General features: G+C 40.3%; 1 protein-coding gene across 3 annotated transcripts in view; it reads left to right on the top strand.

Annotated features, from left to right (window-relative positions):
* The window catches only part of CNTN5 (contactin 5), a 716457-nt gene that overhangs the window by 624991 nt on the left and 64783 nt on the right, over positions 1-26683 (top strand). For all 3 annotated transcript variants that reach the window (XM_068145236.1, XM_068145244.1, XM_068145226.1), the window contains 2 exons: positions 21168-21295; positions 22472-22647. In XM_068145236.1, coding sequence (XP_068001337.1) covers positions 21168-21295; positions 22472-22647 — 304 coding nt within the window. The remainder of the gene's footprint in view (positions 1-21167; positions 21296-22471; positions 22648-26683) is intronic.

The raw sequence follows: 26683 nt of genomic DNA, 5'->3' as shown, positions 1-26683 counted from the left end.
CAAGCCCTGTGAGGAGAGGCTGAGGCAGCTGGGGTTGCTTAGCCTGGAGAAGAGGAGGCTCAGGGGAGACCTTATTGCTCTCTACAACTACCTGAAAGAAGGTTGCAGCCAGGTGGGAGTTGGTCTCTTCTCCCGGGCAACCAGCACCAGAACAAGAGAACACAGTCTCAAGCTGTGCCAGGGGAAGTTTAGGCTTGAGGTGAGGACAACGTTCTTCACTGAGAGAGCTGTTAGCCATTGGAATGGGCTGCCTGGGGAGGTGGTGGAGTCAACATCCCTGGAGGTGTTCAAGAGAGGATTGGACGTAGCACTTGGTGCCATGGTTCAGTCATGGGGTCTGTGGTGACAGGTTGGACTTGATGATCTTTGAGGTCTCTTCCAACCTTGGTGATTCTGTGAGTCTGTGATAATAAGAGGACACAATCTCAAGCTGCACCAGGGGAGGTTTAGGCTGGATGTTAGGAAGAAGTTGTTCATAGAACGAGTGATTGGCCATTGGAATGTGCTGCCCAGGGAGGTGGTGGAGTCACCATCACTGGAGGTGTTTAGGAAGAGACTGGATGGGGTGCTGGGTGCCATTGATAGGTTGGACTTGATGATCTCAAAGATCTCTTCCAACCTGGTTAATGCTATTCTATTCTATTCTATTCTAATATGTTCTTCATATGGTGGAATGTAATCCAGAGGGACCATGGGATGACAGAACAAGATCCAGTGACAGCAGGAATTGGAAAAGATTGCTTCATCTGTTAAAAAAAACCCAAACAAAAACCTAAAAATAAATACAGAGCTGTTCTATAAGTTCCATAACTGAAAATAGTAAATTTTAATTAAATATACTCTTGCTTTGTGAGATATTTTTAGCAGTTTCCATCTGTCTTCAAATGCAGCTGTCTTTGTCTTACCTGTCTTTGATCAGGCATAGGCACCTTTGAATTGAATTTCTGCATGTGGGAATTTCATTTGAACAGTTTCTTATTAAATAAATCAAAACAAATGAAATCTTACGGCTAATATCCCAACATGAAGACCAAAAACTACTGTAACAGCACAGGGTGAAATGCAAGTCATTATTTAATTACCAAGATACTCATTGTTTAGACATGGTGATTAATTCGTTTGGCATTTAGAAAGCTGAAAATGGTAATTCTATAAAAAAGCAATTAGAGAGAGGCACATTGCCTTGAATTAAACAAGACCAAATGTGTGTATCTCAATGAACACAGATTTAATCTGAATGAGATCCTTTATAATTTCTAATATTCTGATATTCTAAATTTTCTCGTGAAGGTGGTGATTTTTGCTCAAGAGGTGGCCTTCTGGCCTGCATTAAGAATAGCGTGGCCAGCAGGAGCAGGGAAGTCATTCTGCCCCTGTACTCAGCACTGGTTAGACCATACCTTGAGTCCTGTGTCCAGTTCTGGGCCCCTCAATTTAAGAAGGACATTGAGACACTTGAACGTGTCCAGAGAAGGGCAACAAGGCTGGGGAGAGGCCTTGAACACAAGCCCTATGAGGAGAGGCTGAGGGAGCTGGGATTGTTCAGCCTGGAGAAGAGGAAACTCAAGGGAGACCTTATTGCTGTCTACAACTACCTGAAGGAAGGTTGTAGCCAAGAGGTGTTTGGTCTCTTCTCCCAGGAAACCAGCACCCGAACAAGAGGACACAGTCTCAAGCAGCACCAAAGGAAATATAGGCTCGAGCTGAGGAGGAAGTTCTTCATGGAGAGAGTCATTCACCATTGGAATGTGCTGCCCAGGGAGGTGGTGGAGTCACCATCTTTGGAGGTGTTCAAGAGGGTATTGGATGTGGCACTTGGTGCCATGGTTTAGTCATGAGGTCTGTGGTGACAGGTTGGACTCGATGATCTTTGAGGTCTCTTCCAACTTTGGTGATTCTGTGAGTCTGAAAATAAGACTTTTCAGCATTTCTGTTCCAGTAGCTGTGAATTATTTAAACAAATTTCCATATATAGGGATATTGGTCTATGAAATAAGTTATAAAAGAGAGGAGGTAAGGCTTCACATTATTTATTTGGATGTCAATTTTTTTTTAAATTGCTTCAAAGCTTAGTCAGACAAAACCTATCAAATTATTTTTTAAAGTCCCTATTTGTGATTACAAACTTTACTCTTTTTTATTCATGGCATTCTCGTAGTGAACACTTTACCTGAATGTCCAAACCCATGCATATAGCTTTACTGTGTTCAAGAGGATAGCTATTTTACACTGTCTGCAGTGTGTTCAAGAGGAGATTGGATGTGGCACTTGGTGCCATGGTCTAGTCATGGGGTCTGTGTTGATAGGTTGGACTCGATGATCCTCAAGGTCCTTTCCAACCTAAATGATACTGTGATACTGTGAAATATGTCTAGTGGTGCAGAATGTCACAGACCTCATGACTAAACCATGGCACCAAGTGCCACATCCAATCCCCGCTTGAACACCTCCAGGGATGGTGACTCCACCACCTCCCTGGGCAGCCCATTCCAATGGTTATCAACTCTCTCAGTGAAGGTGTGTGCCAGGGAAGCCTTGCTTTCTGTAAGTATCCTTAGAGTTAGATGATTTCATCTTTAAAGATAAAAAATAGAATTGGATTCAAGCTAACCTAAAAAAAAAAACAAAAAGAGAGAGAGGAAATAAAAACTTGAGTGATCACACAATGTAGGAAAAGAAGCATTGCTGAGCCTGACCAAGATCTCAAACACTGCATCTTCAAACTGTTAGATGTGAAACCAGATCAGAAGAATATCTAATGGGATTAAACCTACATCTTGATTCAAAAAAACGTGCTTTCTGGTGAACTTCAGGCTTTGAGTTTATAATGAGGTACAATATCAACAACATAAACATTCTCATTTGGAGATGAAAATAATTGTAGATGTGATATTAGCTTGCAGCTGTAAGGTTCCTTTCTAGTCAAAATGAACATGAATCTTTCATCTCACCCTTTGGTCTTTTTTTCCTTCTTTTTTTTTGTTTTATGATAGTGTTGCCTAAGGGCTCCAGTGTGTAATGCTTTTTTCTTTGATAATTTCAACCCTACTTCACCATTGATACTGTATTTCGTTTACAACCTGATTGTGACTCTTGAGTCAGTGTAGAGTAGTTCAGAAAAGAATTGGAATTCTTTGTGAGGAGGCACAGGATGCAAAAGATTCACAGCTGCCTTCTTCATCCCAATAACCACCTGAAAGGTGGTTGTAGCCAGGAAGGGGTTGGCCTCTTCTCCCAGGCAACCAGCACCAGAACAAGGGGACACAGTCTCAAGCTGCTCCAGGGGAGGTTTAGACTCCAGGTGAGGAGGAAGTTCTTCACTGAGTGAGTCATTCGTCATTGGAATGGGTTGCCCAGGGAGGTGGTTGAGTCATCGACCCTGGAGGCGTTCAAGGGGAGATTGGACGTGGCACTTGGTGCCATGGTCTAGTCATGAGGTCTGTGTTGATAGGTTGGACTCGATGATCCTCAAGGTCCTTTCCAACCTAAGCGATACTGTGATACTGTGATACTGTGAAATCGTCCTTCCTCACTCTTTTCCAATACCTGCTGTCCTCCTCATGCCAAACTCATTAAAATACCTCATACTTGAAAGAAACTGTTTAGGAAGTAATAATAAAGCTTTTTTGTAACTTCATTGGGTTTTGCATATCTTTGCAAAGGTGGTAATAACCTCCCTCTTAATGAATTCCTTTGTTTAACAGTCATCAAGCCTTGAGGTAAGACTTGCTTAGTAATTTAGGAGCCATTACTTTGTTGATTAAATAAATACCAAATGTGGAGAGACAAATTATAAATAGAAGTAATTCTGTCCTGACCAAGAAAAGCTTTTAGTTGCAAATCACATTTAAATTGCAACAGTAGTCTGTGAAAGAGCAGCCAGTGGACCATGGATCATAAATGATTCGGAGCTCCAAAGTCTTCCCACAAGCATAGTGATCACTAATGGCCCCTTTGTGTGGATAATTACTGCAAATCTGTACTTACCTCATGTTTCACAGTAGGACCAAATGATTTACAAACTGATTTATTTAATGGTTGTGTCACTGTAGAGCAGCTGAAGAGGCAAGCTGTCCACTCGTTCTTCTACAGGCGACAGGCATAGAACACGTCTTCCCTGCTTGGATTACAGAAGTAGCTACATGTAAATTGCTCAGCATTGATTCTGCATTCATTGTATCTCTTTCTGAATGTGACAAAACCCATGGCATTTTCCACCATTAAGTGTATTTTCCTCTTCTAAATGTCCCTGTTTTCATAGAATCATAGAAAAGTTTGGGTTAAGATGGACCTTTATAGGTCATCTAGTCCAACATCCTGCAATGAGCAGGGAAATCATCCAACCATTGTTTATGGTTGGATTCAATGATAGTAAAAGGCTAAATGGTTCTAGGATTCTGTCTTTAACTTGTTAGATTGATCAGTGTCATCCAATATGACCTTCAATATTTCCAGGCATCTTCCATCTCACTGGGCAACCTGTTGCATTGTTTCAACACCTTCACAGTGAAAAATGTCTTCCTTATAACTTGTCTCAATCTATCCTCTTTTAGTTTAAACCCACTATCCCTTGTTCTATCACTACACGCCCTTGTAAAAACTCTGCTCTCATCTTTCTTAAAAGCTACCTTTAAGTATCAAAAGGCCACTTTTTTGAGTATGAGGGACAGCAGTGGCAGAGTAATGGTAGAGGATTCAAGAAAAGTAATGTCATTGAGCTATAAAAAGATTCTGAATTGAGCTAATTTGCTTTAGCTCACCTATCTCTCAATTCATACTAGGTTTGTATTTGAGTAGGAAACTTCTTAGATTCAAATATTTGAAGCAATAAATCAAAATACCTCCATAATAAGATAAGGACAGAGATTGGAGTGCTTTATAAATGTCCATAAATAAAAGTCCATATGTGATATCAGAACCTGTCAAGCAGCACTTTGAATGCACAGATATTTCTGGGTATCACATGTTAATCCTTATCAAGGTCAATGCTGCCTCTTCTTTTTTTACTTTTTAAACTGCATGGACATTTTAACCTGATTGTTGTAGCAAACACCCCACATTACTGTGTTCCCTTTCACAGCCCTGCTGCTAGAAGACATCTTAGTTTTCCTCTTTCAATAAAAGTAGAAAATAAAATCATTTAAAAAAAGGTCTTCACTTTTCCTGATTGTCCATGGAAGAAGGTATGAAATCCTGAATCAAACAAGAGGTCATTTACTGTAGATACTCTTCTACTTTTGTGCAGCTCATAAATAATGCTTTAATCATACCCAAGCAAACATGTGAAGGGTACTGCAAAGATTCATGAACACCCAAAACTTAGGGAAAAATATGATGGGTGAGGTCACAAGTGTAATTTCAGTTCAACAAGAATGCATGTAAATGTGACAGATGCATGAGTCAGAGTTTTGAGGCTCTGTCTACAACTCTTCATCAAAGAGAGTGCCCCTAAAGCACCAAAAATCTGAAGCACAGAAGCTATGTGGTTTTTAGAAGTAAAATAAAATCAAGGAATGTTTTTTAAAATAAGCAAATTTGGCAGCAGAAAATGAAGCTATAAACAGATTATCCCTATCCACTGTGTCCTTGGAAGGCTCATCCTTCCCTTCAGGTTTTCTCTTAGCTCAACAGTATTTTGTCAGGTTTGCAGAAACTCTGGTTCACAGAATCACAGGATGTTAGAGGTTGGAAAGGTCCTCCAAAGGTCACTGAGTCCAACCCCCTTAGAATCTAGCACAGGTTGCACAGGAACACATCCAGATGGGTCTTGAAAGTCTCCAGAGAAGGAGACTCCACAACCTCCCTGGGCAGCTGTGTTCCAGATCTCTGTGACCCTCGGAGTGAAGAAGTTCCTCCTCATGTTGAGGTGGAACCTTCTGTGCTGTAGTTTATACCCACTGCCCCTTGTCCTATCGTTGGGTGCAACTGAGAAGAGCCTATCCCCTCCCTCTTTACACCCAGCCCTTGTATATCTATAAACATTTATCAAATCCTCCCTGAAGTCATCTCTTCTCAGGGCCCTCAGCCTCTCCTCACAGGGCACATGCTCTAGTCCCTTCATCATCCTGATGGCTCTCTGTTGGACTTTCTCCAGCAGATCCCTGTCCCTCTTGAACTGGGGAGCCCAAAACTGGACACTGTATTCCAGATGAGGTCTTGCCAGGGCAGAGTAGAGGGGGAGGAGAACCTCCATTGATCCACTGGACACACTCCTCTTAATGCACCACAGGGTACCATTGACCTCCAGAATGAGCCACTCCATCGTGTTTCCAGGGATGGAGGTGAGGCTCACTGGTCTGTAGTTCCCTAGAACATCTTTCTTGCCCTTTTTGAAGACTGGTTGTAATGCTCTTGGAAAAGTATTGTCCTTTTTGTTGCCTCTGATCCTTGACTGTGTCTGTTCCCAGACTTCAGAAGAGAGGGTAAAGGATACTGACATAATGAACTACAAAAACACAGACAGAACTGATCCCAACTGTCACTATCATCTTTGAGGACACATTCACATTACTAGCTTTAGATACTTAGCTTAGTCCTGCCAGGTCTCTGGGAACTAGTCCCCTGGTCTGATAGATTCAGAGTGTACAAGTCAAGTCATTAAAAAGAGATCAAAGTACTTTTGAATGGCTATAAAAAATAATTCTGTGTGCAAAACTGAGATGTGGTTATATAGTGAGCAGAGATCTCCATTGATTCAGTACTCCTCTCAGGAATTCTAAGGGAGATTGCTGCAGTTATATCAACTTATAAAATGAGTTTTTCTGATTATTTTATCTACATAATTATATGACACCAATATATGTCTGGCAGTGGGTTATCTCCAGTGACACAGTATCTTTTTCATCCTATTTTTTATATTCTGCAATGACAATGTCAATAGTACACTCTGCAAATAAGGGTAAGCAAGAAGAGAGGTGGGGCAACAGTTTAGAAGGCTGCAGCATGATGATTTGTGCAGGAAAAGAGATGTATGGGAGAAAGACTGAGAAGAATAAAAGGGTTGAAAAAAGCAAATGTAACTTAGGAAATCAGGGACTAGACTAGACTAGAATAGAACAGAATTAACCAGGTTGGAAAAGACCTTTGAGATCATCAAGGCCAGCCTATCACCCAATACCATCTAATCAACTAAACCATGGCACCAAGTGCCTCATCCTGTCTCTTCTTAAACACCTCCATTGATGGTGACTCCACCACCTCCCTGGGCAGCACATTCCAATGGCAAATCACTCTTTCTGTAAAGAACTTCTTCCTAATATCCAGCCTAAAGCTCTTCTGGCACATCTTGAGACTGTGTCCTCTTGCTCTGTTTCTGGAACATGTCCAGAAAGGGTAACAAAGCTGGTGAGGGGTTTGGAGCACAAGCCCTACAAGGAGAGGCTGAGGGAGATGAGATTGTTTAGCCTGGAGAAGAGGAGGCTCAGGGGAGACCTTCTTGCTGTCTACAACTACCTGAAGGAAGGTTGTAGCCAGATGGGTGTTGGTCTCTTCTGCCAGGCAACCAGTACCAGAACAAGAGGACACAGTCTCAAGCTGTGCCAGGGGAAGTTTAGGCTCGAGGTGAGGAGAAAATTCTTCACTGAGAGAGTCCTTAGCCATTGGAATGGGCTGCCCAGGGAGGTGGTGGAGTCACCATCCCTAGAGGTGTTCAAGAGGGGATTGGACGTGGCACTTGGTGCCATGGTTTAGTCATGACGTCAGTGGTGACAGGTTGGACTCAATGATCTTTGAGGTCTCTTCAAACCTTGGTGATTCTGTGATTCTGTGAAACAGCTCTGGGAATTTATTTTAAGAGAGCTAAAATAATCTAAACTTAGCATGATCAAGTTATTCCTCTCCCTGTTACAGAAGTTATTCTTGTATTAAAAAAAGTCTTTTACTCTGTCTTCTTGCTCTACCCTCTCTAGATCTGCATATTTCTTGAAAACAGTGTGTCAGACTAGGCTGTATTCCAACTGGAAGCCTTATAGTTTTTTAGCAGAGGAGAAAATAGTACTACCTACCATATGATAGAAATCTAATTAGAGCTCCTCCAGTTGGCAACAGAGTTACTTTCATCTGAGGATGTGTGAGCCATTACCATCTTCATCTGTCTTGTCTTTATGATACACAGGTGGGGGGTTGGTCTCTTCTCCCAGGCAACCAGCACCAGAACAAGAGGACACAGTCTCAAGCTGCACCAGGGAAGCTTTAGGCTGGATGTTAGGAAGAAGTTCTGCATAGAAAGAGTGATTGGCCATTGGAATGTGCTGCCCAGGGAGGTGGTGGAGTCACCATCACTGGAGGTGTTCAGGAGGAGACTGGATGGGGTGCTTGGTGACATGGTTTAGTTGATTAGATAGTGTTGGGTGATAGGTTGGACTTGATGATCTCACAGGTCTCTTTCAATCTGGTTTATTCTATTCTATTCTATTCTAGTCTAGTCTAGTCTAGTCTGGTCTAGCCTATTCACTGAGATTACAAATATTAGATGGTTGAAACCTTAATTTTGCAAAATGCACTCAAAAGGCATTCAGTAAGAAATTAACAGAATGATACATTAGCAGCATGTGTCAGTAGATCATTGATATTTTCTCAGCCTTCACATACTGTGAGCAGATTCATCTCATTCTAGTGTCTATTGCTAGGAATGACAAGACAAAAAGATGTTCTCTTTTCTTTTTAATATTAATTATATTAATGGGATATGGAAAGCTTGTATTCAAGCTCTAATCCTTTTTCAGACCTTCTTGATGGCTAATTCAAATAGATTTGCTGAACTCTTCCTGCTTCTCAGCTGTCATCCTTCCTTGAAAGCAGTCGGCAGCTATTTTGGCTGCTGGTGCTTTGCCATCTTTCTTGAAATTGTGGCATTCAGCTCCCAGTGACACTTAAATAACTGACTGTCTATGTATGTGAGGGAGAGAGCACTGAAAAGTAGAAACCAGCTGTATGAGAACGGTCTTAAACAATTCATATTCATTTATTAGAAACTACATTGTTTCTTCTCTATTTTTTTCCTGAAAGTTAGGGTCTAATGCAGAAGCAGTTTGTTTTCATTTCTCCAGCTCCTCTGTTCACATGAAAACAATGAAAATATCTCTAAAAAATTGATTTTTCAGAGAGGTGGGAAAGATTAAATTTTGTTGCTTTGTTACATGGAAATACCACCTGTAGTTAGTATTAGGGAGACCTTCTTGCTGTCTACAACTACCTGAAGGGAGGATGTAGCCAGGTGGGGGTTGGTCTCTTCTCCCAGGCAACCAGCACCAGAACAAGAGGACACAGTCTCAAGCTGCACCAGGGGAGGTTTAGGCTGGAGGTGAGGAGAAAGTTCTTCACAGAAAGAGTGATTTGCCATTGGAAAATGCTGCCCAGGGAGGTGGTGAAGGTGGTTGGAGGTGTTCAAAAAGGGATTGGACGTGGCACTTGAAGCTATGGTTTAGTTACCGATGAGGTGTTGGGTTATAGGTTGGACTTGATGATCTCTGAGGTCTTTTCCAACTTTATTGAGTCTATGATTCTACTCTGGTAGTGTTGCTATAGAACATGTATCAGCATTGTAAAGTAGGTTCCATCTGACAGGACTGCATAATCTCTTGTTTTCCTTTTTACACCCAGCTGTGGATTTGTTGTACTTCTTCAACTCTCCTGCTCAAAAAACTGCAAATAGCTTTTTTTTTAAAGGCACAGCCTGAAACTGTCACACTCTTACAGAGTTTACAATAATAATACTTTAGCTAGATGACTGCTGTCCTGAGCATATGAAAACTTCCTATGTAACCAATTACCAGTCTTAAACTTACAAGAATATTATTTCAATGAAATAAGAAACGTCTGGTGTTCATGTTATATTAATAAAGCTTGGCTGTTTTGAGCTGTGTCTTCATCTACTGCAAATCAAAACAGATCTGTGTAGTTGAATGTAATTTTACACTGACTAAAGATCTGCTCTTTAATCACCTGGTCTGTTTGAATTTTACCTCTAGTATAGCCAGTCTGCCTTCAGGTACTAATAGTGCTTTTCTAGCTAACAAGTGCAACATAGAAATATCTTAATGTAACTAAACTTTTCCTATGTATTTTTCTTTTCCCGAGGGAATTATGAAGCCCTGGAAGCACTTTATTATTTTTAAAGCTTCTGAGGAAAATAGAGTAAGTTAATAATTCATGGCTGTCACTTAGGAAGAGGGGAAAAAAATATTGTGCTAAAAGACTTTTCCTTGAAAAACAGGAACCACTTCTATGTAGCAGATTTTTTTCTGACATTGAAATAGTGTGTAAAAAGAGGAAATGAATTAAATTAATAAAAATATCGAAATATTAAAATATATCTTGATTTTAAATGTATCAGGACTACAACACACCTTGCAAAACCAGAAATATGTCAGTAATTCTGACATATTTAGGTCTATATTGTCCTAAACAGAATATGTTTTGTGAAAGCTTTTAGAAGAACTCTTAGCCTACAATGCAGGGCAGAACAGACCTTAAATGGCCTTTCCTACCCTCTGGGATACTTACCCTGAGGTATGCTCTGAGGAATTCTCCCAGTTTTATTCCTTTACACAAGACTAGACACGTTTTGGAGCAAAATATTTGAGCAGAATAGCAAGGTTCCAATTAGCAAAGTGATGCTAGATTTTCAAAGTATACCAATTGATGTCTCTTATTTCAGAGTACTGATGAAAATACAGAATACTTTAAAGGTATTCTTGATTAGGGTTTCTTTTTTTTTCATTTCTCTAGGTAATAGATCACTGATTTGAACCTCTCTTGCATCTATATTTAGGCTATGATTCAGTTTAATACCAGAGCAGAAGTTTAAATTTTAGGACATTTCTATCATCATTGACATTAGTGTTATTAACAGAGTCTAAATTTTGTGCTTAATTACTGGTCTGAATAAAGTCATTAATATGAAGCACCCTTAAAATCAATAATCATAGAATCACCAAGGTTGGAAGATACCTCAAAGATCATCAAGTCCAACTCATCACCACAGACCTCATGACTAAACTATGGCACAAAATGTCACGTCCAATCCCCTCTTGAACACCTCTAGGGATGGTGACTCCACCACCTCCCTGGGCAGCACAGTCCAATGGCTAATGACTCTCTCAGTGAAGAACTTTCTCCTCACCTTGAGCCTAAACTTCCCCTGGTGCAGCTTGAGACTGTGTCCTCTTGTTCTGGTGCTGGTTGCCTGGGAGAAGAGACCAACCCCCACCTGACTACAACCACCCTTCAGGTAGTTGTAGACAGCAACAAGGTCTCCCCTGAGCCTCCTCTTCTCCAGGCTAAACAACCCCAGCTCCCTCTCCTTGTATGTCTTGTGCTCAAGGCATCTCACCAGCCTTGTTGCCCTTCTCTGGACACACTCAAGTGTCTCAATGTCCTTAAAGTGAGGGGTCCAGAACTGGACACAGTGATGATTAACTTACACATATAAGAAGAAAACAACTTCAAGTGACCATTTTAATTCTAACTTGCCAATAATCACCAACCTTTACTGCTCAGTAATACTGCAGAAGTCATACTTACACCCTGTTCTTAGAGCAGGAGCCACTGTTGTTAGCAAAACCAGGCTTTTAGTGTCAGCCACTTGAAATTATATTAAGATATGTGGACATTGTATGCACCAGCAAGAGCTGTTTGTGTGTTTTCATGCACAAATGTTACTGTGCAGTAAATGGCAAGGACAAAACAAGAGGCCCAGTTGTGATTCCTTTGAAAAAAATTGCCCTATGACAGTTTGCATACATTAGCTTAAGTACTGCTAGAAGTTGTTTGCAGTACATTAATGAGAAGTCTTAGCATATTCCAGTGACCTAAGATGTCACACACAGGAATTGCACCATTATAAATATTTGAAAATCTAAAGAGAAGAACTCCAAATGATTTTGTGTTTTGCCAAGGGACTGGGCCAAGAACAGACTTGTTTGTAATTAGGATAACAATATTTAATCACAAGACTCTAGATGATAGTGTAAAAAATTTATATAAACTAGTGTCATAGGGTTGGAAGGGTAAGGCCAAAAAGCCTCCTCCCTCCCCCCTGTAAAGTAAAGGGAAGGAAAAATTGAAGGGAAAGGAAAAAAAAAACCTCACAGCTGAATTAGCAAAGCAATGAGTGCTGTATATTTACAAAGCATGGAAATGCAGGGGAATTTACAGAATTTACAGTATTTACAATATATACAAAGATATACAATAAAGTAGCACAGAAATGAGAGTTCCCCCCTCTGCTGAGGGGGTTCCCCACCTCCGCTCCCCCCTCTCTCCCCCTTTCCCCAGAGCGGGTTAGAAAGAGAGAGAAAGAGAAAAAAGTTAGAAGCAGTTATGTGTTAATTGGAAAGCAGTTAATACAGGCCTTGCAGTTTATCAGTTTTCAAGGTCAAGCCTCGGCCAAAAGCCCAGAACAGAGAGCTGCTGCCCAAAGGAGGAGCGGAAGAAAGACTGCTAGAAAAGTACCAGAATGCCCAGGATACCCTCCTGCACTCCCAGTTCAGAAGGTGCTTCCTCCCAATCTACCAATTAAATTAGTTTAGATCCATCTTTTTTGTTTACAAACATCCGTCCACCATATTCCCTTTCCTAAGGGGACAGCCTCAAACAGTCACAACTAGATGACATTCTTCTTGCTTAAGTGGTTTTACTCTAGCAATGACTTGTATATACTTTCTTTGAGAGTGAGAGCCTTGTACATCTATTATGAAGCAGCAAGAGAAAGCAAGGGGAAATGAGAGAGTCCACAGCCATCCAAGGAGAAATAAAGGTTTCAACTATTTACAAATACTTGCCCTGATTCCTTGCAATCTACGTTAAAGGATACTGACAGATTCCATACCCAAGCTAATGTGAAATGACAGACTGCTCAGATCAGAACACTGTGAGGGGCCACGGGCTAAATGAGTCAGCACAGCTTCTATCTATTTGCATCTTTAGAGTTCTTTGCACACAAAGCAATTTCATACTCCTGCTTTTAGACCCCAGTGAGAAATTCTAGGGGGGAAATTTCTAACCACTTCAATAACTTACACTTTTTGTTTTTTAACTTAGTCCCTTGGTATTTGGAGAGTTTTTAAATAACTGTCATGCTTCCCTGATTGCTGTGATTATTTTTCCAAAGCCCTATAAAAATTCACATTAGTATGAATGATAAAAACCAAAATACAATACAAATAAAAGAAAAAGGACTGAGAGCAGGGAAAGATAAAAGTGGCACAGCCTAATCAAACTACACAGTGCTAATTCTTTCTCGCACCAAAACCAACCACACAATTGACTTCTACTTTTTCTCACTCCATAGTTGTATTTAAGAAATATAAAGCTCTAAGTTCAAGTAGTGTGGCATTCATTACTATTAAGATCCAGACTCTGTGTCACTGTTTCTGCTGTAAGTCCTCAGTAAAACCCTGAAGGTTGTATAGTATCATAGTATCAGTCAGGGTTGGAAGGGACCACAAGGATCATCTAGTTCCAACCCCCCTGCCATGGGCAGGGACACCCCACACTAGATCAGGCTGGACAGAGCCTCATCCAGCCTGCTCTTAAACACCTCCAGGGATGGGGCCTCAACCACCTCTCTGGACAGCCCATTCCAGGGCTTCACCACTCTCATGGTGAAGAACCTCCTCCTCACATCCAGCCTGAATCTCCCCACCTCCAGCTTCATTCCATTCCCCCTAGTCCTATCACTACCTGGGATCCTGAGAAGTCCCTCCCCAGCCCTCCTTTAGGCCCCCTTCAGATACTGGAAGGCCACAATTAGGTCACCTCAGAGCCTTCTCTTCTGCAGACTGAACAGCCCCAACTCCTTCAGTCTGTCCTCACAGGAGAGGTGCTCCAGCCCTCTGATCATCCTTGTGGCCCTTCTCTGGACACGTTCCAGCACCTCCACATCCCTCTTGTAATAGGGGCTCCAGAAATGGACGCAGTACTCCAGGTGGAGTGACTTTTGCTCAGCTCCTTTGCATCTGGATTCCAGGGTCCATTGCAGGATTTGGAAACAATTTCTAGCCACACCTAGAGACATCTGTTTGTGAGAATCCCTTATGCCTGATGCAACAGAATGAAAATTAGTTTCCCCTTCTCATTATCTTAATCTTGATCTCACTGATTTTATATGTGATAGGAAGAGCAAATGCACATCCTGGCCCTGGTGGGTCAAGGGTAAAACTGTCGCTGGTGAAATACCCAGCTAAGAATTTGCACCATCTAAACCATTGCCTGAAAATAATACTTGAGAACTCCTCTGGTGGGTGATGCCAGATATTAATGAGTTCATATTTTGTCTGTAGAACAGTGGACTGTTTAGATGGACGTGTTTCATCTGTCCTTGAAAATAATCTCTCTATAGTATGTCAGACAGAATAGACCTCCCATTTTTATACCAAAATAATGATGACTGTATTTCCTACTTCTTTATCCTTCACCCCAAAATAAGGCCAAAGATTACAATCACTTTCTCATGTTTTCTCTGCTGGAGGTGGGGAGATTCAGGCTGGATGTGAGGAGTAAGTTCTTCGCTGTGAGAGTGGTGAAGCACTGGAAAGGATTGTCCAGGGAAGTGGATGAGGCCCCGTCCCTGGAGGTGTTTAAGACCAGGCTGGACGAGACTCTGGCCAGCCTGATCTAGTGTGGGGTGTCCCTGCCCATGGCAGGGGGGTTGGAACTAGGTGATCCTTGTGTTCCCTTCCAACCCTGACTGATACTATGATACTATGATAAAACAGTGGGTAAAAGAAGCTTGCTACCTTTTAACAGAAAGACTGAAAAATAAAGGATACTTCTTTAAAATCCTGCCAAACTTCTCATGAGGAACTCTTAAATATCATGTTCTATTCGGTTCTCCTCTCTAAATTTCACAAGGTCTAGAGGTACCTGAACTTTGTAATTTACATTTGTGGGGACCTTCCACCTTGTTCTTCTCCACCCACATTTTTCCTTACTTTTTTGTCAGGCAAACTGATGAAGAGAAGGCATTGCTGACTGTCAGATAAAGGACTTCCAAACACCATCTATAAGGAAAGAGTCAGCATTTCCTATAAGCCTAATTTCCATCCATCAGCTTCTCAGCAGACACTTGGTCTCAGAGAATACTTTATGTCCACATCGACTTCCCCTAAGCAAAGAGTATGAACTTCATCCTTCCAGCTAAAATAGCACACCCTCTATCAGGATCTTACTCTCCTTAGTACACACTTTATAGGTAAAGGAAGAATGAAACTGATGAAATGACTGATATGTGTGAGCTAATGCAATTTTCTGTTTAAACATATGTGCTAAGAATGTTTCCAACCTTAAGTTTGACTGCTGAACAATACCTTTGAATAGGCTGCAATTCTTACATAGCTTGGAATGTTGTCTGAAAACTAAAATTACTGTGTTTTTTATAGCCTTCCAAATTCAATCCTGAAGGCTTAAAGAAGAAAACTTACACTTTGATTCATGCCTCTCTGGTTTTGCAACAATTTTCAAGCTGTTTTACTAGGTTATGCTGCCATGAGCAAAATTAACACTATAGAAACACTACTAATATGTATTTCCAAACTTGCTCATATTCCAGACAAGAAAACCTTGTCTGTGCTGCAACCAGTTAGGTCCTCTCATAGGTTTTGTGCCACATTTGTCAGCTCTGTCCTGCTTTCTTGGATGCCTTACAGTTATTTCTATATGAGCAGGTTGTGTGGATCAATAATAGGAGGAACAAAAAACATTACATTGTCCACACTGCCTAATTCTGAGTTTCTCTTTGGAATAGTTCTAGTCCCATTTCACAAACTGAATGCATATTTATAGCTGAAAGGCAATCTACTCCTCAAGCATCTCTCTCAGTTTAGTATTAGCTGAATTTCATGTGCCCAGACTGCTGCATTTTACACAGCCAAATAGCAGCAAGTGAAGACAATGGAGAAATTAATTTTCAAGTCATGCTCTTGATGTGAACATCTGCTGGGATTTTGTCCTTTAAATGATGCCAGGTCATAACAGGCACCTACATCTGGGAAACTAAATCAAGATTTGAGGGCAAGATTCAGTTCCACATTGAGATGTCTGAATGTAGACAGCCACAATGTGACTTAGACACCTTAGCTTTTTTTCACTGAATAGAGGTTCCACAGACTACTGACAAGATTCAGGAATTAACATGTAAAATAAAAGCTCATCTCTGTAGAAATCTTACCTTTAATTTTGCTAAATAGCCTCTAGAACAAAAAGTTTTCTTTCCTCCCTGGTCATCCTAACGATCCTCCTGCAGAGCTACAGGCTGGGGTCAGAGTGGCTGGAGAGCAGCCAGGCAGAGAGGGACCTGGGGGTACTAGTTGTTGGTAGGATGAACATGAGTATGCAGTGTGCCCAGGTGGCCAGGAGGGCCAATGGCATCCTGGCCTGCATTAAGAACAGTGTGGCCAGCAGGAGCAGGGAGGTCATTCTGCCCCTGTACACTGCACTGGTTAGGCCACACCTTGAGTCCTGTGTCCAGTTCTGGGCCCCTCAGTTTAGGAAGGAGGTTGACTTGCTGGAACAAGTCCAGAGAAGGGCAACGAAGTTGGTGAGGGGCTTGGAGCACAAGCCCTATGAGGAGAGACTGAGGGAGCTGGGGCTGCTTAGCCTGGAGAAGAGGAGACTCAGGGGTGACCTTATTGCTCTCTACAACTACCTGAAGGGGGGTTGTAAACAGGCAGAGGTTGGTCTCTTCTCCCAGGCAGCCAGCACCAGAACAAGAGGACACAGTCTCAGGCTGCACCAGGGGAAGTTCAGGCTGGAGGTCAGGAGGAAGTTTTACACAGAGAGAGTGATTGCCCATTGGAATGGGCTGCCCGGGGGGGTGGTGGAGTCGCCGTCACTGGAGGTGTTCAGGAGGAGACTTGACAGGGTGCTTGGTTACATGGGTTAGTTGATTAGGTGGTGTTGGATGATAGGTTGGACGCGATGATCTTGAAGGTCTCTTCCAACCTGGTTTATTCTATTCTGAAAACTCATCTTTCTGGATAGTGATGATCAAAATTGTTCTATATTCCATTTTATGTCTCCTTAGTATCATATGTATTATTACTTCCATAATGAACTGCAGATCGCTATCTGATATATTTTAGGGTTGCATTTGCCTTTGCTGCATAATACTGTTAGTTCAGAGCCACGTCAGTAGTTTTCTGTGAGTCTAGTGTTCAGTTATCAAAACCCTTCTGTTTGATATTCTGGTCTTCCTGTTTCAATTAACTATTTATTTCAGCAAGTTTCTAGCACCCTTCTTTTTGTACCCTGGTCATGTTTGGTATATTGAACTAGGGGAAATAGAGCACAACTAGATGTGGGCAGATTCAGATTAGATGCTAGGAAGTTCACCACCATGAGGGTGGTGAGACACTGGAACAGGTTGCCCAGGGAGGTGGTGGAAGCCTCACCTCAGGAGGTTTTTAAGGCCAGGCTGGATGTGGCTCTGAGCAACCTGATCTAGTGTGAGGTGTCCCTGCCCATAACAGGGGGTTGAAATTAGGTGATCCTTGAGGTCCCTTCCAACCCTTGACAATTCTATGATTCTAGAATGATACTAAGAAGCATTTTTTCTTGGTTGTCCTTTTTTGGGGGGTTGTTGTTGTTGTTTGGGTTTTTTTGGGGAGGATTGGAGGGACTGTTCTGGTTTGGTTTTCATGTTGCCTTTGTCATTGTTCTGTTTTTGTTTGGTTCTGGCTGGTTTGTTTGTTTTTCTGTTCAATTAGTTTCTTAAGCATTTTAAATTTCTGCATTGAATTTGTTTAACCAGTCACATGAATTTCAGCAGGAAAATCATGCTTGAAACCCAGAGGAGATCAAATCTGTAATTATTTTCTCTAGAAAAACGTTTATTAAATAAAACAATTTTGTTTCAGTGTACTTCAGTTGAGTTTTATCTCATGTCCATCTGCTGCCATATTTTGATTACTCTTTCCTAATAATTGCTGCTAAAATCTTTGCTGCCATTGATCTTAAGCCAACATGCTTATTGACTCTAAGACATTAATGCTCATCTCTCCTTCTTTTTGTTATTAGATAGATGAAAATTCTTTTCTGCAGAGACACAAGCTCATGTGCCATATTTCTCAGAGTCCTTGAATAGACATCTACCTCCTTTATGTGATTACCTTTAGGTTTTCCTATACTTAAATACAATATTCTCCAAACTATCACATTTATCACTCATCCAATACTGTTAAAGCCAAAGTTTCTACTGAATTAGTAATATAGAGGTCTTTACCAGAATTACCCTTAACTCAATCCAAACCCCCTTTCTTCTATCTTTGCTTCTCTTTTATTTATGAAGCTAAAGCCCCTTTTCCTATGGTATTTTGTTGTTAAAAAAAAAATGTGGATATACTACACAGTGTTGGGAAGGAGATGTCTATGTTCCTGCTGTGTGCAGCCTTATGTGAATAAATAAAGCATTTTGGTTTCCATCATAACCAGCCTCTGGCTTGTTTCCCAAATGCACATACACACAAAAAGGAGAACAGATGAATGCCAGAGATTTTAAGGAAAGTATTAATTTCTGAGTGAAATAATTCACCAGCAAATGTGTTTGCAATTGCTTTGATTGAGTGATTACTTTTCTTCATGGATAGCAAGAGCTTTCAGCTAAATAGAAATGTAGCAAATAATATGCCTAAGATTCATTAGATGATCTTCCATATGCATCTAACTTCTTTTCCTCCAAGCACAGAATGAAAAACAGTCTTGTATCAGGACTTATGCTGTGTATAAGCTTTCATAATTTGTAAACACTGTAGGAGTGTCCTTCCCTTTGTCTGATGCTGGCAATGTATTCATGAAAACCATTACTGTTCTGCAAAGGCTATTGCCATACTAATGATACGGTGTCCTCAGGCATTGATCAAAGAGTATCTTCACAGGAAAACAAAACTTACACCAAGAGAAAAGGAAGGAAGCTTATATCCCTGTCAGTTCCTAAAGCAAATTGTTTCTTCAAATTATAACAAAATCTCAGGCCCTATTTATTAGGAACAAAACAATGCAAAACAAACAAACAAAACTATGATACAGAGGCTTTTGGTGAATACATCTTTTCTATAAAATTGCCTTTAGACATATCATGTGACTCAAATACTGAAACATATTGGTTCAGAGCAAGTTTAGAGATACATCATCAGATTGCACTAGTGAATTTGATAGTTGGCATGTCCTTCCTCTGCCCCATTCACTTCTCAAGCTATTATTTTCTTCCTTCTCTCTTCTGAGAGCACCAAGGGGTTTCACATGTGAAGTGAATAGAAGTGCATTTTTTTCACTGGAATGAAATTCTGTTTCCTCTACCAACAACCTCAGATAATAAAACACCATTTTTCACACAGCCAGCCTAGAAAGGGAATTCCTTCCCCTTTTTTGGCTGATGAAGAGCCCTACCCAGACCTGATAATCAGGATGATCCTAGTGTCTCACTCCTCTTTAAATACTTCACAAGAGCAAACAACAGAGTGCCCTTCATGATTTCTGATCATAACCTCAACAGGGAACACCCAGTAGAAGGAGGGCTAGTCACTATATTAACAAAGAGAAAGTCCTCCCTGAAGAGGCAGATCTTAAAAGCCAACCACCATTGAGGAAGGATCACCCACGTACTAAATTAATCTCTTTCTCTGACACAAAGGTCTTACCTTGCTTTCAAAGTGCAGGAGAAGGAAGCATCTCCTCCTTTACTTCTGTTTGATACCTGAAGACACTTTCTGGGGATTATATGCTTTTGGTGTTCATGCCTGCCTGCTGTCCCATGACCTTTGAGTGAGCCATAACCTCTACCCAGTCTGGGAAAGGTTATACAGTATCTTCAATGAAGGCTTGGCTTTAATGCCATGTAAGAAGGACATGGAGACACTTGAATGTGTCCAGAAAAGGACAATGAGGCTTATGAGAGGCCTCGAGCACAAGCCCTATAAGGAGAGGCTGAGGGAGCTGGGATTGTTTAGCCTGGAGAAGAGGAGACTCAGGGGAGACCTCATTGCTCTCTACAACTACATGAAGGGAGGTTGTAGCCAGGAGGGGGTTGGTCTCTTCTCCCAGGCAACTACCACCAGAACAAGAGGACACAGTCTCAAGCTGCGCCAGGGGAAGTTTAGGCTCGAAGTGAGGAGAAAGTTCTTCACTGAGAGAGTCATTAGCCATTGGAATGTGCTGCCCAGGGAGGTGGTGAAGTCACCAGCCCTGGAGGTGTTCAAGAGGGCATTGGACGTGGCACTTGGTGCCGTGGTTTAGTCATGAGGTCTGTGGTGACAGGTAAGACTTGATGATCTTTGAGGTCTCTTCCAACCTTGATGATTCTGTGATTCTGTGAGAGCTGCCATGTTCCTTGTGGTTTTCTGTCAGGAAAGGAATAATGACTATTTACTGTTCTTCCAGGGACACAGCTTTAACAGATAATAAATTCAGGGCCTTTGTCATTTTAGAACAGTAAAAATGTGTTAATTTTCAACTCCAGCTTCATGGACTTGATGATTAATACTTTGTAAGCAAAGCCAAAATTTGAAACTCCCGATTGTAAATGGCTGAACAACATTTCTCATGAACATGCTTCAGTGGAGCTACTTATCTAGAGAAGTAGTGGGCCTGCAATCCTACAAGACTCAGAGAAAATAATAAAAGCTGAGCTACAAAAAAAGCAGAGATTATTTAAGTCCCTATGCTACACTGTGTAATAATGCCATAAATCATATTTTGACCAGATGCAATTAATTTCACTTTTTTTTTCTTCTAGCCCTCTTTTACATTTTATTTCCCCTTCTCCTCAGATTTAATTTTAAGGTCTTTTTTTTTCCTTTTTCTAAATGGAATAGCCTGTGCTTGATATTGAAATGTGATTTGACAATAATATGGCAGTGAAACTTTAAAGACAAATTATGAAGAATCACCTTTTTTACATTTTACAAAGGGTACATTAAAATTCACCACTGATAAGTGTCAAAGGATACTGAAACACTGATGCCTCCCTGAAACCCTTTGAATTAAGGAAGGAGTAAAATGGGTTTATTACAACCTTTCTGAAACAGAAGAGAATTCCATTATCATCTCCACCAGCCCTTGCTACAGAGGCAGCATTCCTTAATCCTGTTTATTAGCTCTAAAAGCCAAGATCACGGATTTTAGCTGATAGGACAGGAGATAGAGTTATATATTTATGGACTTATCCTTTTCAGGATAACTATTCTTCCACATGGGAGCTTGCGAATCGTGAATGCTTCTAAGTCAGATGAAGGACGTTACTTATGCCAAGGTGTCAATGTCTTTGGATCCGCGGAAATCATTGCATCACTGTCTGTGAAAGGTATGAAAAAGTGCTTTGATGATAATGATGATTTCTCTTTAATAATATTTTATTACTCCTTAGAATCCCCAGTCAATGACACAACGTTGTATAGGCAGAATAAAAAACACATTTCCAGCAAAATACGGGAGAGAACCTCTGCCTGATCAAACAATATGCTCCCACGACAGAGTTCATGCTCCAGCTGTCCTATGTCAGAACTATTATATTAAAATACTCAGATTATAAATCATTAGGTAAATAGAAGAATCAATATCTCTTTTAACATATTTTGACTTTGGGAGCTCACTTACCCCTGCCTCTTTCTGCAGAGGAGCAAAGCTAAGGATTAAAAGTAATAGTCATCTCAATATCAAATCTAAGGAAAGATAGTTCCTTAAAAGAGCAAATTTTGAAGTCAGATTTTCTGTCACTTTTCAGATAAATTCTTATATGATTGTGGGTCCTGGTTTTAGGTGTTCAAGTCTTTTAACTTCATTTTTCAAGCTTCTTTCTACATTTAGTACGCCTGGAAAAATCCTTTTGTATTTTAAGTGACAATGGAATGGGCTGTCCGGGGAGGTGGTGGAGTCACCATCATTGGAGGTCTTCAGGAGGAGACTTGATGGGGTGCTTGGTGCCATGGGTTAGTTGTTTAGGTGGGTTGGATTGGTTGATGGGTTGGACACGATGATCTTGAAGGTCTCTTCCAATCTGGTCTGGTCTGGTCTATTCTATTCTATTCTATTCTATTCTATTCTATTCTATTCTATTCTATTCTATTCTATTCTATTCTATATCATACAATCACAAGAATCCAAGTACTTCAGCCTTTAATAATAATAATAGTAATAATAATAATAATAATAATAATAATAATAATAATAATAATAATAATAATAATAATAATAATCTCTTCATGAGACTAATAACATTAATTAGATAACCCATCCCAGAAGTGTATAGATTGTTGTTTAGGATCCTGACATAGTATCTCCATGAAACTGGCCTGTATCTTCTGTTCACCCTGTCATGTCTCAGTGTGCAATATGACTGTTTCAGCATTTGTCATTATGCATTTGAAATAAACAATGAATGGAAGCTCTGGGAGACTGAGACAGAGACTCAATCATTATTTTGCCCTTGCTCTGTAACTAGACTTCCATCTAAATGTTCCAAATCCTTCTATGTTTCAAGAACCTACAAGAATAGAGCTGACTCCCAAGAAGATAGAGCTAACAGTTGGAGAAAGCATTGTCCTCAGCTGCAAAGCCCTTCATGACAGCACTCTAGATGTCACCTTCTATTGGACACTCAATGGGCAGCCAATTGACTTTGAAAAAGAAGGTGGACACTTTGAAAGCATCAAGGCAGTAAGTGACCATGTGTTTGTCATCTGTGTGCTGTGATCTGATAGAAATTTGCATGCTTTTATATGTCTCACACGTGCCAGATTCTGACCAAGCTGAAAGATTTCACTACTGTTGGAAAGAAATTTTAGCTAGAGGGGGTGCAAGCCACAGGTCACTAGAACTACTTTACGTACTGTTAATCAAGAAGGTATTAAAGTGTTACATTCTATTATTGGTGAGGCATTTGGTGCTCTTTATGAGGGAACAGAAAGTAATTTGGATCAAATCCTTCTTACATTCTTCTGATGATTTTAATAAAGGATGCTGTTATAAGCATTGATGTCTATGACTCTTGGAATGCCCTCACTTCCCAGTGTTTTTACTTGCCTAGAATATATTTTCATGTCTAAATACTTTCTTTCCTAATTCCCTTGCATGAGAACAAGTTTGGAAATAGACTCTACAACCATTTAGCTAGATCTTCCCACTAATTAAATGTAAATCACATCCCCACAATATGTTAACAGAGGAAAATGAAGCTCACGAAGGTCAGGGAATTTTAAAAGTAAATTAATTTCATTTGAGTACAATGCAGTGAAGTTAACTTTGCATTAAAAATCATGTCAGCTGCAATCAATTTATTCTATCTGCCCTCATGGAAATCATACTGTATTCACTTTGCACTTGGTTTTTGTCTGGTTTTGGTTTTAATTTAGATTTACATCAATAAGCTTTTTAATTGAAAAAAAAACCAAAAAAACAAAAACATAATCTCACATTATTAAAATACATAACTTAGTGTGAGGGACCTTACCACATTTGTCTTCATCGGAGGAAGTCTGATACTCAGAATCCAGGACTAAATATATATGAAGGAAAAACTTCCTTTTCACTTCAAGAGTAAAATATTGATTCAAGAAAACATCTTATGATTAAAATTTCACTTAAAGTCATATCTGATAATGGAAATCTAAGATGTGTAACACAGTTCCTTCAGTGCATTTCATAGAATCATAGAATCAGTCAGGGTTGGAAGGGACCACAAGGATCATCTAGTTCCAACTCCCCTACCATCGGCAGGGACACCCCACACTAGATTAGGCTGGACAGAGCCTCATCCAGCCTGCTCTTAAACACCTCCAGGGATGGGGCCTCAACCACCTCCCTGGACAACCCATTCCAGGGCTTCACCACTCTCATGGGGGAGAACTTCCTCCTCATGTCCAGTCTGAATCTCCCCACCTCCAGCTTCATTCCATTCCCCCTAGTCCTATCACTACCTGATCTCCTGAGAAGTCCTTCCCCAGCCTTCTTATATGCCCCCTTCAGATACTGGAAGGCCACAATTAGGTCACCTGGGAGCCTTCTCTTCTCCAGACTGAACAGCCCCAACTCCTTCAGTCTGTCCTCATAGGAGAGGTGCTCCAGCCCTCTGATCATCCTTGTGGCCCTTCTCTGGGCATGCTCCAGCACATCCATATCCCTCTTCAGCATCTTGTGTTCTGAAGGGAATTTTTAATCACTGAGAACAATTCTTAGGCTATCAAAGAATACTTCTGCTAGCAAAGAAAAGCTAATCTAGTGTAATTTATTTTATGAAAACAGGATTTTGTAAATCTTTCAACGTGAATTCTTCATTAATTTCATTTATAATAGAGAAAGCCCTCAGACTGGTAGAATAAAGCACATTCAAAGCAAAACCCTGGTAGGTGACATATTTTCAGACAAATACTCATGCAAAACTCACTGAGACTGCTGATTCTTTTTCTTGTCCTGACATGAATAAAATTTTTGCTAAAACATACGTGATTTAATCAGCTATTTTAGTATGAATGTATTACTTCCTTCTCACTGCTTTGCTCATCACTGCTGCGTTAATAAATCAAAACAGTATTAATCGCTCACAATGTAGTCAGTGCTCAATGTCTGGATGAACATGTTTTTACAGACAGTAACATTCAACTGATCAGAAAATAGCATCAGGCTGGACAGAAGGCACTGGGTATTTCTCAAAATTAGATCCTACCTTATCAATGTTAAACCAGTGCTGAAACAGTGACATAATATTCAAGTTTAAAGAAATACCAGAAGGAAGCATCAGATCCTGGTATTTTCAGACTGGACTATTTGCATTCTCCTTTACAGGATTGATCATACAAGAGACAGTCAAGAAAGGCTTCATTTACCTTCATTCCTAACTCATTTAAAAGTCAAGGCATTTCTTTTTTTGATTTTCACTCTAAAGAAAGGATGGAAGAGCGTGCTTGGATCAACTGGAAAATGGCTGCAAGTAGCCATTACAGCTGGGATGAGGCAAGAAACACTTCAGGGAAAAAAAGATACCAAGGCATGACTCAGTTAGGGCAATCCCCACTGAAACTGTCTGAATCCGTGATATGACACATCCTTCTCTCTTTGAAAGTAGATCTCCATTCACTAAAAGGCCTATCTTGATTTTTGCATTGTCTCAAAATGAAGATAAATCAATTGAGTGATGCAAAACTTGAAAGGGGTGACCATGCTACTACAGCAAGATTTTTTGTGTGGTTTGAGGCAAACTTCCTGCAATTCCCATACCTACTCATTTATGGAACATTGTCCATTGTGTCTCTTCGTTTCTGTTAACCACATCTGCAGGTGAAATTGGCCACAAGGATCAAAATGTATTTCTTTACTTTGTTACAAACTAAAGCATGAACAGGTACCAAGGGAAAGCAAGATAAAGCTTCTGTTTTTCCTCTCACACAACCTCTTTTCACCTACTCCATTTAAAAGAAGTGATACAGTCTGACAAAGACACAGGATTAAGAAGAAAAAGCAGAAAGAAAGTAACTTGAAATCTTATAAAATTCCATCTACATCACTTTTATTTTTTTACATTTCTGAATGTTGGGTTTTTTTTAATTGCATGGGGTTTTTTTTCTAAACAGAATGCTTTGGAATGGGCTGCCCGATGAGATGGTGGAGTCATCATCACAGGAGGTGTTTAGGAAGAGACTGGATGAGGTGCTTGGTGGCATGGTTTAGTTGATTAGGTGGTGTTGGATGATAGGTTGGACACGATGATCTTGAAGGTCTCTTCCAACCTGATATGGTCAGGTCTGGTCTATTCTATTCTATTCTATTCTATTCTATTCTATTCTATTCTATTCTATTCTATTCTATTCCATTCCATTCCATTCCATTCCATTCCATTCCATTCCATTCTTTTTAATGCAATACATTTACGAAAAATAATGTCCTTTGTGTACATGAAGTTATAGAATTATACTTCTATTTTGTTCTGCACAGACTGATACTTTCATCAGACAAAAAAAACCCAAAGCATTCAGGTTTGTTTGGAGTTTACTTGTTTGAAAGCCTGACAAACTGAACGTTATTTGAATGGGTTTTTTCCACAACAAAACCATTATCAGCCTCTCACTACTGGTGGCACTGCTCATGCTTTCACTGTGGCAGACCCTGGTGTTAAGTATGATGAACATTCTGTTACTTAATGCAGTGTTATAAAAGCTATTACCAAAGTAACATCTATGCAGGCTGGAGATAAATTTCCATTTGCTGAAACTGCATGTTCCCTACCAACCACAATTAAAAGGAAAAGGACATAGTAACACATATTGCTTTGATTTTTTTGGAAGTTGTATCTGTAGCTTTTATACCAAAAAAGAACACCCAACCAAAATTGTATTTTTCACACTGAGGATTAAATTTTACACAAGTTGAAAGTGATTTTGCTCTTATTTACTGAGCTATCAAGAATTTAGTATGTATATCAATTTAGGTACTTTGGATACTTCACTGTAGCCTAGCTAGAGGATAAGTGTGGTAAGGATTTCAAGTTGAACAAAGCTTGTCATGAAAAGAATATTAAGGAAGAGACCAAACTCCACTAGAGTGAGAGCTGTAGACCATACTCTAGGAAAGACAAACATCCCAAATGTTGTGTACGCACAGCTCCACAGTACACTTGGAAGGAGAAAAATAATGCAATGCAAAGGGTTACATTGCATTAGAAAAGCCTTCCTTTGCATCCCAAAAGACTCAATAGCATTTT

Source organism: Melanerpes formicivorus, unplaced genomic scaffold (genome assembly GCF_026170545.1).
Source record: "Melanerpes formicivorus ecotype bairdi unplaced genomic scaffold, bMelFor1.0.p_v2 SCAF_1, whole genome shotgun sequence".
In the NCBI taxonomy this organism is placed as follows: Eukaryota; Metazoa; Chordata; class Aves; order Piciformes; family Picidae; genus Melanerpes; species Melanerpes formicivorus.
The sequence above is the reverse complement of the archived record's forward strand: the minus strand, read 5'-3'. Positions and strand labels throughout refer to the sequence as shown.